Consider the following 17,188-nt stretch of genomic DNA (forward strand, 5'->3'; position numbering starts at 1 on the left):
GGAAGAGTTAATAGGCCAAGTAAAAAAACGGCATTTAACAAGGACACAACTGCCCATCCAGAGGCTTCCTCAGCCCACTAACATGAGACAGAATTAGTGCTTCTCTTACCTGGTAATAGTAATCAACATACTGTGGCTCATAGTGTTGAGGCTCAGAGTTTTCAGGAGACAGGACATCTTTCAGTAAGTCTTCACAGCCTGGCAAAGAGAAATGAGAGCAAATGGTCAAGGCTGAGAGTTCATCTTCCCAGACATTGCATGGACAATGGAGGAAGAAACACAGGTTTGTAGCCAGTCTGTATGCACTTGGAAGCCAGCTCTGGAAAATATTTAAATAGCTGTAACAAAGCTCTGCCTTTAGGGTTCTGTCCAGCTCATACTCAGTGTGTAGCACTTAGAGTAAGTGCAATTCCACTAATGCCAACTCTCAGCACAGATACACTACACAGCAATGAAGCTGGGAGCTGGACATTGCTTGGCTTGATGAACCATCCCGCAGAATAGAAACCCAGCCCTGACCAACCCAAACTCTGAAATCAAACCCTGGATTTGCAGGCTTGGCATGAGCTAGTGACTACTGCACATTAGTGTCAGTGCAGCTGCTTCTAATTTTCTCTGGTCAAAATGACAATGGGGCAATACCTAAGTGTCACAAATTCCCCTTCACAAAAAGCTCTGTCACCAAGAGTTCAGTGTTTGGCAAGAAAGTATCTACGCCCTGCAACTGGAGATTTCCAGCTTCCGTGTTTGCTTTTGTTAACAACCACATTAAGAGCTGGAAAAATCAATGTCTGTGTTTCCCTCAGTCTTTCCCTCATCTGGCATCCAGAGACAAATATAGAAACACTGAAATCACCAAATGCCTCGTTCCCCATTAATTACCAGTGGCTGCACTTGGCACAGTGAGCTGCACAAGGCAGGAATGTCAGGCCATGTTATTTTAGACTGTGTGAAACCTTCTCAGCATGTGTTGTACACTATTCTACTTGGAAGCTGCAATTATCCAGTAGTTATCCCTCCCTTCCATCCCATCACCAATGCAATACATGGCTGTGACATTACACACCAACACCCTCTCAGGAGGCAGGTGAGCCAGAGGAAACAGGGTAGGGTAAGAAAGTGTGAACTGCACAGGTTTATACTGTTAGCTGATCTTATCTCTTGGTTTTAAATATAGCAGTAACATCTGTAGGGATGAAGATATGTTGTGGTTAAGGAGAAGAGTCCTTTACAAAGGAAAGAAGCACTTTAAAATCCAGAAAAGGTGAGCAGAGATGCAGGAAGTCTAAAATGGGGGACCACTATGTTGTCCCTGTCTCCCACACACAGGCATAAGTTGGAGGCAGCACCTGGGGAATGAAGCCACCACTGAGATCTCAGGAGTGACACTTGGACAACAGGCAGAAGGACTTTTTCCCTTTTCCCGCTTCTGCAGCAAAGTGAGATTCTGCCGAGGTACTGAACAGGGAAAAAAATGAAGCTGTTACATGCACACTTTGCTGGAGAAGTTCATGGACAAAATGGTGTGTCAGGGTCACTTCCCACAGAGGAGCTCATCTGGGACTAACAATCCCCTGGCTGACAGACACCAGATGTTAACCTGGTTTGCCTAGAGAGGGCATCTTTCTACATAACCTGCCCTGCCTGTGACTCTCACATTTCCCAACCAGCCACGACCATTTTCTTTCCCTTGGCTTTAGCATTAAGTGTTCAGCCTGTGCCTGGCTGAGGTTATTCTCTAGTCCTCTCACAGAGGAGAATTCAATTTACTGTTCGTACCTTTTGACATTAATAACCAAAGCTTATTACTCATCAAAATGCCTTGTGCCAGCACCCACTGTGAGAGTCATTACATGTATGAACTGCTCTGCTAAAAGGTCTCTGCATGATATGGAGCAGCTACTCGTTAACGTGAGCTATCCCCAGCACAAAAAAGAAAATAAATGCCAAGTGCTGCACAGTAATGGATGTAGATTAGTGTAATGAAGGAAATATGTTTACACCGTTCTAAAATTTCTCAACAACAGTATCTTCAGCCATAATTCCAAGCTTTATTTTCCTCATGCAGTTGTGCTCACAACAGTGCTTCTAGTTAAAGAGCTCTAAGCAGTCAATCTTCATTTGAGCCTGTTAGGTCAGCACCTTCCCAACCTTTTTGGTTTTGGTGGAGAAAAGTCATGAAAGCTGTGGATCTTCAAAGAAGGATTTAACTACCCAAAACAAGGGATGTGAGATGTTTCTCCTTTGCCTCCTTTCAAAAGGCCAGCCAGACCAGTCTGTTAGAGAGAGTCACAAACAGATCCCAGACCTCCAGGGTCCCAAATCTAGAGTTTAGCTGCAAGGTCTCCTGTGTCCCCTCTTTGCTGTTCAGTTCTTACCTAACATTACTCCTGATCACATTCTTTCATTTTCCTTGTCTGTCAGGGTGGACCACTTCATGACAGCCCTTGGCCATTTAAATTCAAGCCTGTCATTTATTCAGTAAACACACTGGGGAGAAAAGCATTGTCTCCTTTATACCCAACCAGCTCAGAGGAAACCCTCACCACTTCTTCACAAGAGCCTCCTGGCACAGGCTTTTACAGCCTGATCCAGAACCACAATAATGATCAAGCCTTTGACCCATTTCCAGAACATCAACAGGCATTTAATCCAATTTGTTTACCTTGCTGCACAGCTGAAAATGGCAAAAGAAGCCAAATCTTGCTCAGGCCAAGTTTCTCTTGGCACTGACAGACTCAGGATGTAAGTTCTCCTCCTGCAAAGATGACTTTTTGGTGGGGAGATGTCTGAGTGTGCAGCAGGCAGTGTCCCCTGGGCACTGCTTGGCATGGAAGCTGGCATGACAGCTTGGATCTCCTCATCCTCCAGGGAAGGTCTGCATGTCATTATACTCCATAAAAAAGGGAAGAGAAGGAAACACTGAGAGGCCATTTTCCCCTGAGATTACTAAACCACATCACTGCTACCCTGCAGACATCTGAACCTGTCCCAGCATCCATCAGATCAATGGAAAAATGGCCACTGGCTTCAAGAATCTTAGGGTTGTGCACTGGTTTTATTCCTGTTAAGAACTGAGTTTAAAGAATAATTTCTCTGTTGCTCTTCTTCCCTGTGAAAACACAAATAGGAATCTCTTCCCTCTGCAGGACTGTGGTGCTGGTGTTTTCCTTGGGCCACTCCTTATCACCAGGGAGGTGGGTTTGGGCACAGTTAGACAGTACATCAGTTTTCTTATTCAGTGTTTTTCTGCAACAATGCCAATACACCTCACTTTTTGCTTCCCTAACCTAAATACAATTTGAATTTTCCAGGTACTCTGAGAGGTTTACACAAGGGGCATCACACAAAGAGGGAACACTGGAGTGCCTCAAATACTGTGCATATTCTTACCACCAGAATACATTTTGGCTTACTGAGAAATGCCAGGGAACTAAATTAGTGTGTCACAGTCCAGACAGAAAACAACAATGAATCAAGGTTTACTCTGGCAAATCCCAATGTGGAAATACGGACAAAAACTGGACAGAGATTTGTAGAGGGAGCAGCCTGGTCTGGAACACGGAGTGCTCTCTGCTACCAGAACCACTCCTGAGCAGAGACGTGGTGCTGAGGCTGCAGAGCTGCCACGGTGGGTATGTCAAGCTGTGCAGCACTGGGCACCCAAGGCTAGAATCTGTCCAAAAATAACCCACTGCAAAGGAGGAAAGGAATCCTGCACTGAGATGCCCCATTATTTCTATAACTTCATTTCCCAGGAAAAGGCAGAACTGAAAGCCACTTACATGGCTGATTAGAGACAGTTCATTTGGGTGTCTACCTGTATCATAAGATATTCGTGTGCTTGATGTTCTCTCCTTTGCTATGGTTGGGAAAATTCCCCCATATACATTTTTGGGCAGCATTTGGTCTGTCAAAATTATCTGAGCTAAACCCTATTTATCCTAATACCACAAATGCACAAACAAATACAATTCATTTAGCCAGAACAGGGTCATCTTTAGCCCTAAGCAATGATGATGAAAGCATTTTACAAGTCACTGAAGGGGAAGGCATGAACCTTTAACTTTGTCAGTTCACTCAGGTTGCTAGACATGATTATCTTATGAGATAATTTTTCAAATTTACATTCAGTTTCATTTAAAAAAAATGATTTTCACATCCTAACAAACAGCCAATTTGCAAACAGACATTCTGGCCACAAATAAATTCGATTTTAGCAAAGCTGTTTCCTGCAAACGCTCCAAGAAGGAGATTTAACCCATACTACATCAAGCAATTTTCACAGGCAATTAGGCAATTTTAATACTATAGGAAATCAAACTGGTTACCTAATTGAATGTAGTTGGTTTCTGGCATTTTTCCTAACAGCAATGGCTTTTTACCTTATCTACCCTTGGATCTTTAACAGTGTATTAGACTCATTTATGGTTTCAGCTGTACTTAGTAAAATTTAGTTTAAAACTCTCAAGTACTTTTAGGAGTAACCAACTTCAGTTCATTGAACAGCTATGGCTTAATTTACAGCAGGAGAGCTCAGCTCTTCACATCTGCTGACAGTCATCCTCCCTGGAGCCACCCCAAGCACCTCTCCTGTCAGTAAGTTATTCTTAATAAAATGGATAGAACCATCAGATCATCTCCAGTGATGGCCTACTGTGAAGTTTGAGATCTACAGCACGAGCCTAAACAGGTTCATCAGGACTTTGGGGGTTTCTGCAGTGCTTTACTGAAATTCCCAGTGCAGCTGCCCTGGTCTTAGGTATTGGTCCATAATACAAATACTGGTGTCTGGTAAATAAACTCCCTTTTATATAACACATCCATCTCTTACTCCATACTGGATCTTCAGGGCAAAGCTGGTACAATACTTTTCTCAGCTATGGGACTGCAAATTACATTTTCATTTTAGTTGAAAGAGATGGTCAGAACTTGGCAGTAGTTCTGTGAGAAATATGTTTGTTTGCAGCATCTGAAGGAAAGCATAAAAGCATATTAAAAAAAAAAATCTCCAATGAAACAGAACGGCAGAAATACTCTGGAAAACTCTGTTCTGAAAAAAACCCATCAAATTTCATATTTACTATTTTCTTTTACAGTCCAAATAACCTGTGACAGTCTGAGCTGCCAGAACAGCCAACATCCCTTCTGGAACAGTTCTTTAAAACTTTGGGCAAATCTGTATCCTTGGAATTTTCATCAAAATTGCTAGGAACTCACAGAGAAACATCTACTTTTTATCTGCTCACACAAAGCCTGCTTCTAGAAGCTTTCCAGCCAGCTGCAGTAATTAGCTGCCTAAGGATCTAGGGAGGCACAGAGATGGATTTTTGCAGGCACATAATGGTCTGTGTTACTATTTTGAAGATTCAAGGATTGCTATTGCTGAAGGGGGGGAAGTGTATAAATTCACAGCTGTGCTTCTTCCACCCTGTTCATGAATATGAAGGAGCTCCTACAACTCTCCATTTTCAAATACCGTGACAGAGCAAAACTTAAATGCCCTTAAAACTTCTACAAGATGAAGGAAAGACTCTCTTGCTCCAGGAGAAAAACAGACTGTATGGTTTCATCTGAAAAACCAGAGATTGTGCTAAAGCACAATTCATTATTGCAGAAGTGCTCTGTGCTACCATGGCTCAGTCTCTCCCATTACAAAAACCATGATCCCCCAATTGCTACACAGTCAGTGCTGTTTTCATGGTTAAAATAAACTATAGAGTCAGAATACATCTACCTTTAAATTTTAATTCTGGTTTAGTTTGTGCTTGTTCCATACCTTCTCATCTCTGTGAGCTGCAACACCAAGGGCAGCAGGGGGAGCTCCCCCTTTATTTGTCAAGGTCCGGGTGGTTTTAAGTTGAATATCAAAGCAAAGAGACTATTGGAAAGACAACAGAAATCATAGCAAGAGCCTGGTCCTCCAAACGTTTGAGTGTAGAACCCAACAGCCCACACAGCACTTTAGAATTAACAGCTCCACTCAAGCCTTTAAGTATTACAAGTGGCAGAAAATATTTACTGGATCAGTACAATAAATTCAGCACAGCAAAACCAGCCATTGGCTCTGCTGAGCAAACAGGAATGGATCCCATGCTGACCCTGCTGGAATTAATGGGAACTCAGCCTTTGAGTGATGTTCTGGCTGCTCTTGGTGTCTGTGAGCAGACCCACTCCTTAGGCTGTCCTGGATTTGACACAGCAGCTTGGTAAGAGGTTACAGGTGTTATTTCATGGCAATTGCTCTCCAGACAGACACAGTTATTAGAAATAAAGTCCTGCAGTGAGCAGATAAACAGGGCAGCTTCAGCAGGAGTAAAACCTTCGTATTCTGGCATTCCAATGAAATTGCTGCAAAGCTTTAAATTTGATGGCAACTCTGCCCCTGGCTCTGGCAGAGCCTAATTGCTCAGGGAAAGCAGCCTAGACAGCAGGGGCTCAGCACAGATGCTGAAGCAAAGTCCTTTAATCCACAAAAGACCGCAAAAAGAAGCAAAGCTCTCCATAAATAGCAAGCACCATGCCTGTCCAGTATTCCACCCCCAGAGACACGGTGGGAACGACCTCCTCCAACACACTTCTCCTCTCCAGCATATTTACCTCCACTTGAAAAAGTCCTCTCCATCACTTCCAAGGGTCCCTCACAAGTGAGACTCCTCAGCCCATCCTTCTCCACAGTTCCTGCTACTCAGCAGCTGAAGAAAATTAACTCTCTTTTACACCTGATGGTCCCATCAGCTGCTGTGAAGGTGCACGACTCCTACATCATGAGGTTTACCCAGCCCTGAAGTACTAAGGAGGGGGCAAGGCTTGATGTCCACTTGCAGAGGAACACAACACCTTTTGTTTGCCCATGCAAGAGTGAACAGTGCCCTGGTTTGTGGAGGAGAGAGGCCAAGCTGCAGATTTTAGATCCAGGGATAGGAGTTTCTCCTTGCAGCAGGAGCTGCTACCAACCAGTTACAGAGCAGGCATTAAACACTCTGATGTTTGTGGTTTTTTCAGGTTCCAACATTTAGCTTTTTGCTCAGATCCATCCCTGGATATGAAATGCTCAAACCAACATCATCAGAGGACAACTCTGATCTGAATCTGTTGTTCTAGATGCCTAAACCCTCATCATTTAAATAAATTCAAGGCACCTAACTACCAAAAAAACCTTCACACTGTATCACCTCTGGCCAGCAAACAATTTCTTCAGCACACTATAAAGGAAAGCACTATGAGACAAATTAATTTGAAGTCTCATAAATAAGAAATACAGCAAGGCATTAGGATAGCAGAACTTGAATTTCAATATTTGGCTTCCAGTGCTAAGAATAGCACAGCTTCATTACTGAAAAACCCACTGGATTTACAGTAGCATCTCATTTTGCTCTATTAATCTGATTGCCTCAAACCATTGTAATAGGCTGAGATGTCAAAGAATCATATTTATAATCTGTTGCTGCCAAGACAAATTGCTTTTGTTTGATAACAAGCCTGATGCTACCCCTGAGATGTGGCTGCACTGCAAAATGAGAGGTAACAACACAGTGGAGGCTTTCCATTCTGAAAGGCTGACGTACCCTTCCTGAACTTTAACATGAGCAATTTCATTTTTAAGGAAAACATGGCTGGTAGCCAAAGACCAATAAAATTTCCATGCTGTGAGGTGAGCAACAGAACCAGCTGTTCTAAAGAGATGCTGTGAAAACACGGAGCACAGTGTCTTATCAGAAAGAGATAGAGCTGCTGCTGTGATGATACACACTTATCACTGACACTGGGTGAGTGTTGAAATGCTAATGATGTGCAAAGGGAGCTCTGGGTGGTGCTGCAGGATTGGGTGGTTTCTCTGCATCTGTTCACACCACCCCCCACCCCAATAACCATTACACAAATTATCTGGACCCTACTGATAATTTGCTCAGTGTAAGAGCTTTAGGCTATTCATAAACGTGGAGTACAAGGTATTCCAGAGAGTTTGGTTCAGTCACATCTTTGCAGGACTAGACCTTGGGATATGAATACAGGAATCAGTTCCCACAAGATGAGCAAGGATGAAAACTCCCAGGGCACCATCACTCTCTGGTACCTGCCAATATGACACTGTCCCTCCCAGTAAAGGAAACACAGCTGCCCACTCCATCACTGAGGGAACTGCCCACCATGGACAAGGGCATGGTTATTACAGAAGAGATGTTCTGGGTCACTTCTATCCCTTCCTGATCATATTTTGTGCATTTGTGCAAGTCTTTAGACTGTGAATTACAGACAACTACCAGGTGATTTACAGAGCCTGTGTCTTCCTTAACCTAGAACTCAGTTTGCCACAGCATTTCCTGCTCAAGGAAAACCTCCAGCACAGATTTTAGCGTCTATGCACTAAGGTATTAACTTTCCTTCTGGGCTTTCTCTTGCCTTCTCTTCAAACACATCAGTGTCACCTTGGATGGTGTCTCCAAGAACATGGACGAGAGCAGTTTCTCACTGTAATTTTACCTAATTACACACTGTCTTTGGCTGCCATAAACTTTAATTAAAATTACTGTGGTGTTATGGTCTTGCATCGTTATGGCTTCATAATAATCTCATCATAGCAGACTCTCCAGAGGCCTCTCCCAGAATCACACCACGATCACTTTGACATTCACCCTGTCCCTGAAGTGCAGCCTCTGGGCTGTGACAGTACTCCAGCACTTTACAAAGGACATCCCATGTGCCTGGAAGAGGACAGGGTGGATAATTGCACTATGGGAAGTTAGGAAACTAATCAGCAGCCAAAGTGCCTCTTCAGTGTTTTCTTTGCTGCCCTTTGGCTAAGCTATAAAGCACAGCAATGTCTGTGTCTTCTGTCCAGGGCTGTGTTTCCTTGCAAAGGAGGTGATTTGATCCACCTGGTCTCTATCCTCAGGGCTTGCATGGCCAACCTGTAATTAACCCTTTTCATTCCACAATATATGACCACAAGTACTCTGAAAACATTAATTAACTATAGATCCCTCAAGAAGAGTATAATAGTCTTACATTTCCTAGAAGAGAAACTAAAGCCTGAGGGGTCTCTAACTTCCTGAGGTAAATCAACAGCAGAACCTGGAAGTATCAGACCTGGGCACTGCCTGCTAACCACAAAGCTACTCTTTCTTCTGCTGTATTTGTCTTTAAACCATATCACATTTATTTTGACAAAAATTAACAGTAAACCAATGCACAAGCACCAGTGGATGCAGGAACTCCAGCACTGCTCACCATTAATACATGAGATGCACAAAAAGGAAAAATATCCTGGCTCTGTTCCCAGATCTGCTCTACTGTCACTACAAATAACCACAGTCAAAAGAGAGAATGTCTTTGATCATTACATTTTCTGCAACCACAGAAACATTAGTGGAACTGAAGGGGATTATTTTTAAGAAATATGCACATACCTTTGATAGCAAAAACTCCGTGACAGAAGTCCTTAAAATTGATTCTTCCCAAATCATTTGGGTCCAAGTACTTTGCCAGTTTTTCCACCTAGAAGATCAGAAAATATGTGTTGAGCTTGGTATATCATCTGTTGCTCAGACAGAGTCTGTGTCTTCTACAGAAGACCACAAGTGGAAGTATACCAGTAGTTTTCACTTGAATAAGCCAATAAATCATTCTGCAGGGAGAAATAATGTCTTTGTTTGGGTAAGGTGTGCTCTGACCAAACCTTCTTAAGCTGGGACTCAATACTCTCCTATGTGGATCTCAAGAGCTTAATAAGTGGTGGATCTGTGACCTACCCTCTCATCTCAGAGCAGGGTGCCAACAGAATCTCCTTCCCTGCAAGCTCTTGCATGGAGCTCCTAAGAACTTAAAACCTCAGTGACCCCCATCCCTCTTATCAGAAGTTCTTTGGGAAGGAGAAAGGACAGACAAAAATGTGCACAACCCATAGCAGTCTCATTCCCTGAAAAATCCAGATTACAGGAGAGAAAACTCATTGGGCATTTGGGATAAAACAAAACTTCCTTGATGCAGCAGAGAATACGATTTTTGTATAGGAAAATTAGCAGTCCAAAAATATATTCATGTGATGAGACAGAGAAGGGTATGCAAATAAGCAATGCAAATAAGCAATGTACTTATTGCTTACAATCTCAGCGTCACAGTTTATCCTTTCTGATCACTACTCACCATAAAATGAGATTATACTGAACTTAAACGCAGCCACAAAAGTGGCATTTGCCCCAGAAAAGATCTGTCTGGAAGATTTTTCAAGAGGGTTTTGGGATAGAGGGAGAAAAGCAGCCTAGACTGGAGAGGCTGTTGTGTGCTGTGCTGCCTGGAAAAAAAGGAATGGGCAAACAAGCAGCTGAAAAAGAAGAAGTGAGAGGCAAAACAGTCCAGGGAGGTGGGGCAGTGCTGACCCCCCAGCTGGCTTTCTCTCTGTGATAACCCAGTCCCCTCGTGTGCCTGTGGCTTTGCCTGTAGTACCCAGCAGGGACCCTCTGGCTGCTCTAAGAGCTCACAACCAGCTGCAGCACAACCTTGACCTTGGTCTGGGCCCTGCAGACCCCCAGGAGAAGGAACAGGATGAGTGCAGGAGGCAGGGAGAGCAGGCACGCAGGACCCTGTACAATCCTAGTGCAGCACAATCCATGTGAGCTCAGATATGTCAGCCCGAGCAGCAACAAAAGCCCAGCTGGAAAGATGCAGCAAATGAATCCAGATGACCCAGTTTCTCAATTTTCTGGTGTGGTGTTTTTTTTTTCCCCCACATGCTCTAAAACCCAGCAGTTTCTCAAAGCCCTGCAGATAATGCACTAATGTGTGCGCATGACACTTCTTCCTTCAGATTCTCTCAGTGCTTATAAATTCCCTCTGTGCCAGTAAATGCCATGATAAGCCAAAGGGCTCATTTAGAACAAGCAAATCTGGATGAGAAAATGACAAAGTTTTTACTCATATGCAAAATTCTCTGTTGAATGAGAAAGGCATGATCTGATCCTTTACATTGAATCCTTTCCCCTCTCCTTTTCTTAGGGAAAATAAAAAAATCAGCTCATGTAGGTAGGGCAAATAAGGAGCTACATGATGATTTCAGAGCCTAGGACAAGTTATAAATTTTCTTAAAACTTCCATATTGCAGAAGACTTCAAGAACTGCAGCCCTGCCAGCCAGGCAGCAGAACCCAAATGTTCTTGTGTGACTCACGACCAAATTCCTACCCCTGGTATCACAAGAGATCACTGAAGCCCCATTAATTTATAGCAGGAGAAGACATGTCTCTTTTCCCAAAATACAGCCACTTCACCAGAAACTGCAATGTGTGGTTAATGCACCCCAGGCTGGCTGGAAATCCTGGCCGAAACCAATGAAGTATAGACACATTTGACATGGAAAAGCTGGGTCAGTGTTACCCCTGCTTACCTTCACCAGCAACACTGGTGCTGTAGAAGGATGAAGCAGTGGCAGAAATGTCCTTCTTCAGGCAATTTGGTGGTGCATTCAAAGCAGCAGGATCAAGCAAGCTGCTGAGGATGGGAGCAGCATGATTTTGCAGCTGAAAATCTTCCTGATTGCTGTAGCAGCTTAAATACGTGGCAGATGTGTCACCTGGTGTAACTCAGGTTTTGATGAAGACCCTGGTGTGGCCACCAGCTGAGCATCTGTCCCCTCATGGATACAGCAACAGCATCTAATCAGACACCAGCCTTCTGGGTTACAGGGTCAGCCTCTAACTCTCTGACACATGGCAAGCTCCCCTCACTATGTCAGTAAATACCATTTCAGATGCTTGCAGGGTTGCCTTAGAGATTTTTATTTCCTGTAGGGCCTTTGCTAAGAGGCAACAAATTGTGTCGTAGGTTTTAATGTACAGATTCCTGCAGCCAGCAGGGAAGCCTCTACACTATTACATACTGTGCTATAACACAGTAGCGTCACTGGGTGTTCCCAGTGAATCTGGCACATTAAGTTTATTTCTCAAAGTTGATCTAATGATTTTAGTCTACCTTGTTGCTCAGATATATACAATTACACTTTTAAAATCAAATTAAATAAGATGTTATATGCCTGGGGGTGTGTATTATGGAGGAACAGATACGTTCACATTCAGGTCTAAGCAATGTCTTAACTGTAAATGAAATTATCACCTGAGCAAAGTGCTTCAGTCTCCAGTTTCCCTTAAATCTAATTTGCAGGTTTTCAATTAGATTTTACAATGCAAATAACTGACATCAGTGCCAGAGATGACGAAGAATTTACAGAACAGGCTGATGGAATTAGTGCCAGCAGTGCTCAGATCTTCAGCTAGGGCTAATCACCACAGCTCCCAGCACAGGTCAGGGGCTATAAGATTTTGATCAACTGGGCCTACATTTGGGTGGATACTTGCAAAGAGTTTGTGCATTAATATACACACATGTATAAATCCCTGCATATTTGAGTTTTGAGCCTGCAGTGCACTTGATCATGCATTTTACCAGCAGTTTTCTGGGACAAGGCAAGAAGCTCTTCCTAGTTAATTCCAGACTGAAGGCATTACTTAAAATTAATCTCAAGTTTCAGTCTGTGGCCAAATAAACTGCTAATGTCATTGCAGGGGACACAGGACTGCAAAACCAACTGCTGCCAAAATCCAGAGCTGAAATGACTGTGTGATTCTTGTGATACCTACAGGCAGCACAGGGAACACACCATGTGCTCCAGAGCTTAACATCATAAGCCATCAGGATGAGCTAGAGGTAGTGGTTTGGGCTGGGGACAGACACTGCACAGAGCAGTTCCCCACCATGTGGTTCACACACCACAAACAAGGTCTGGATTGCAAACTAGTTCTGCATTGTAGGAAGCAGACAAGGACAGAAAAAATGAGCTGCAGGCTCAATAATCCAGCTGGTTCTTTTGGCAGCTGTGAAGGTCTCTCTAATGAACCCCTCAGCAGACATCCAATAGTCTCAGAGAGAAGACATAAATCATTTTTGCTTTGGGAAACAATTGGAGAAAACCAAACCTCTGTCTGTATTGTTTAACTTGCCTGGATGAATGGTGATTATCCTTTCAATGCAAACATGTTTCTCCATTGTAATAACAGCTCACTTCAGCCAAAGCATTTTCCTCATCTCTGCTGGGTTTCCCAGCTATCCTGACTGCCCTGGGAAGGGGTGTTTGCCCCGTGCTGCCTTCTGACACATCAAAGGAAGCTGGGAACACTTTAAAGAGAAGAACAGAAGGGATGTTCGTAGCAGAGGGAGTGGAGGAAGGGGAGAGAGGAGGAGAAGTCAGTGACAGATCTCAGAAGAGATTTACTGGAACTGATCTTTTCCTGCAAGGGAGTTCAATACAGGTATTGAATAGCCAAGGAACCCTCTGAGGACTCCTGGCCAGCTCTCCTACTGATGCTGCCAAAGCAGCCAGGCACTTCTTCCAGCAAAGATTTTCTGACTGGAGCTAAATCCTGCTTCCATTTCCAGGCAAGAAGAAACTCAGACCTCTACTGACCTCACTTAATTTGCTTCCAAAACTGACCAGCACAGAAGAGATTTTGTTAACACACAGAAATCTGTAAGATTTAGATGTAACAGAGTTCAGAGGGACCCCACGCTGACTCTGTTCACTGAAATCCTGCAGCAGGATCCAAGTCACAGCCAGAAGATGCCATTTGAAATAAACACCTCGTCTCAGCAGTTTGCCTTCATGCTGCAGGAGCCTGTGAGCACGTCCCACCCTGAAGTGCAAGCAGGGAGCACCTGGGAGCTGTGACAATGGCAAGACAAGCACTCGCAGGAAATGTCAGGCTGTGCTGCGGCAGCGACATTTGGGCAGGATCTCCTGAGGCAGGAGCATTGGTGAGAAACCTCAAGAAACAGCAAAAGGAGATTAAATATGTAAATGCTGCAGGGTGGAATTAAGAGAGCTTCCCACATGATTTATACAGGGAGCAGCAGAATTGCACTTGCTCTGATTTTAACAGAAATCTTCTGGGGAAGGGGTGTCATTTTACACCTTCACGGAAGACAAAAGGCAGAGGCAGGACCTGTTCCAGCTGAGCAGGGCCAGGCAGTGCAGCCACTACGTGTGCCAAGAGCCACCCCTGGCTCTTTAAACACCCCTGGGTGTCCTAAGCATCGATGTGGTCCTGGATGCTGGAGCTCTTCAGACACAAGAGCTGTCTTTTGATGAGCTGGGATTTACAGAGAGAGGGGAAAAGAACAAGACTTCTTTGTGATATTCTGGCATTTCAGGGAAGCAGTGCAAGATGAGGGAAATTATTTTACATTGCAGTGGAGAAACTAACACTCCCACAGTTGTGGTACCCACTGTCATAAGAGATGCTGAAAACCCAGACAGGTTGCAGAGAACTGACATACAATTCACATGCTGTGGAAACACCTTATGCAACCAAACAAAGAGAGTTTTTTCTGTTTAATTTGGCAAAAGGGAAACCAAGTGGTGATTTGTTCTAAAAGACTCTCTAGTCTAGCAGAGGAAAGCCATAAAGAACCATTATCTGCAAAATGAAACTGAACAAATTACAATTAAAAGCAAAGCACAATTTTTATATCACCATGATTGTTTACCCATCAGAACTATAAAACAGGAGGGGTCTGGGACTATAAAAAGGAAATGGAGTTCCTCATCTGAGGCTTTTTGAGAAGACAGTGAGATACACCTGGAAGATTTACCCAGCCCAGAGTAAGTGGGTTAAAAGCTGTGCTGTCACCATTTCAGGACATCACACTAAATAACCTGATGCTCTCCCTGAACTTGACCCTCCAAGCACACAAAGGACCATGTTCCCAGTTACATGTGTAAGGAGTGGAAGAGCAGCATTTAGGGATCAGGAGTCCAACAAACTGCCTGCCCTTGCCACTGGGATCTGTGTGAATAATTCACACCCCGGCAAATGGCGTCATGAATTTCCATCAGCTGCCGTCTGATCTCAAAGCATGCAGGGATATACATCATTGTTGGAAACAATGGCTTTGAATTTTGATTTGAAGCATCAGTCATTGCCCCTTTATCTGCAGGCTTCAAGCCTGAAAGTTGGCTTCTCTGTAAGCTTTCTGTAAACAGAAACGACTGCTTCGCTTTCTGCTTTAACTGTGCATCCCCAATTCACCAGCCAGAGGGCAGATTTGGGGGCTGTATCCTAAATGACATCAGCAAATTTGTTGAATAATCTTGGCCTTGATTTTGAGCAAATTCCCAAATTTATCAAATCCATCATTTTACTAACAGCTGCAATACCAAAAATCTCATCGAATTCAAGGGAGCCCATTCACTGTCTCTCCTGGGTTTAGCATTAACACATGGAATTGCATCATCTTCCAAATATGAACTGTGTCCTTGGGGCCTTGATCTAGCAGGAGAAAAATACCCACTAGTTACCCAGATGGAGAAAACATCCACAATGTGGCATTTTGAGGAGTGTGTGAAGTGTATCAGTGAATTACAAAGGCACAGAAGGAAAGAGGTGGTTCCAGAGGCTTTGCAGGTGGCCGAGGGCATTCAGAGGAAAAAGGAAAGCTTCTGCTGTTCATGTGTTATTAATGCTCTGTGTAAGCATCACCTGGGCTCAGGTGGGCAACAGATGGTGAGTGCAGCTGAACTGCTGGATCAGGAATGGTGTATTAGTAACCTGTGCTGTGCTGCAGTGAAACTTGCCCCACTGGGCAGACCCTTTTCATCATCATTTTATTATCTTCTGGAAAAAGATTGAGCCTTGTGGTACTGCACAGAGAGAACACATGAGGGATGAATTTGTTTAAAACATTCTAATATGCTTAATGAGCTATTAGGAGAACATAATACTCCATGAACTTCAATGAATGTTTGTGCAAAACAGAAATCCAGGCATTGCTGGGAAAATTGATGCTATGATTTCTGTTCCCTGTTGAGAAATCACTTGCAGTGTTTAATAGACACGATGACACAAACCTAATTTGGGATAACAACAAATACAATTCTTGCCATATTTCATACCTTACAGTTAGAATTTCTAACCACAGCTGAGATCCAAAAGTCATTACACCTGAGGAACCCCTTCTCTCACACCATATACCTCACTGGTTACCCCTCTGCTTACAGAACAAAATGGTTTATGACCACAGAGAATCACCAATAAACTTATACAGAATGCCTGTGAACAGCTCTGAATCTGACCTCACTCGAGAAAGGATCATTGCCTGGAATTATGTATTCAGAACTTCCTCAGAGTACACAGTTCACAGCCTCAGAAACTACTTTTCCCCATCCTATCTGCAAGCCAGAGACCACCAAAATCCTGGTGAGTTTTTCCTCTACCATCTAAACCTTTGGATGCATCAATTGTTTATACAGGCAATACCATTAGAACAGCATTTCACATTTATTTTGTCCCTCCTGACTTAATATAGCAGCTGACAATGAGCAAGCACCACAATCACAAGACCAGGATCTCTCTACAGTCTCCCCCATCATCTATGATTATGTGAGAGCCTTTCATTTAGCTACTTGAACAGAGCTGATTTGAACAGGATTCCATTTCCCTCCTTCCCTCTGATGCTGTGTTGCAAAACAAGACATTTGGCTGGGCCCACCAATCTTACAACAGTCTATGGGGAATCCCACACAGTCTGGAATACCATGGGAACAGAGAGCAAGGCTAAAAATATGCCAGGCCATCTGTTCACTCTACAGTGATTTTTTTGCATCGCTTTGGAAACAAAGGGTTAACACGTTGAACTGTTTTCCTAAAACCACTGATTCACCCACATGCTAAAATAAGCAAGGCTGTATTAACACCTTCTCCTCCACAGCTCCCAGAACTGCAACCAAGGCTTCCTGGAAAACAAGGCTGTTAGGAAAAACTGTGACAAGCAAAATGAGGCACAGCCCATCATCGTCTCCATTAGCATAAGTAACACAAAATAGCCAGGTCTCAAGAGGCACGTGAGGTAAGTGGTCATGTGGGTGCAGCCCGTTTGCCTTTAAACAAGGAGGAAAATGTTTGGATAACATCAGGCTTATCTACAAGTGCTGCAGCAAGGATTCCTTTCCAGTGAAAATATTCTTCCTCTCTGCAGTTTGTGGTGTGTGTGATCGTTCTCATCAAAGCATAAAGGGACACAGAATGATGTTTTTCATGGCTTTCAGTTGTGAGACATCAGCCAGATGGGATCTACTCTTGGAATAATTATCATTTTTTGAAGTAAAACTGGGGAGAGAGGTGGGGCACACGGTGCCAGAAAAC

At 43.6% G+C, this 17,188-nt stretch overlaps 1 protein-coding gene across 2 annotated transcripts in view; it reads right to left on the reverse strand.

The window, feature by feature from the left end:
• RAB11FIP4 (RAB11 family interacting protein 4) overlaps nt 1-17,188 on the reverse strand; it is a 117,490-nt gene that overhangs the window by 71,148 nt on the left and 29,154 nt on the right. For both annotated transcript variants that reach the window (XM_027654471.1, XM_027654472.1), the window contains exons 2-3: nt 9,411-9,498; nt 110-198 (exon numbers count right to left, since the gene is read on the reverse strand). In XM_027654471.1, coding sequence (XP_027510272.1) covers nt 110-198; nt 9,411-9,498 — 177 coding nt within the window. The remainder of the gene's footprint in view (nt 1-109; nt 199-9,410; nt 9,499-17,188) is intronic.

Source organism: Corapipo altera, unplaced genomic scaffold (assembly GCF_003945725.1).
Source record: "Corapipo altera isolate COAL_440 unplaced genomic scaffold, ASM394572v1 343, whole genome shotgun sequence".
Classification (NCBI taxonomy): Eukaryota; Metazoa; Chordata; class Aves; order Passeriformes; family Pipridae; genus Corapipo; species Corapipo altera.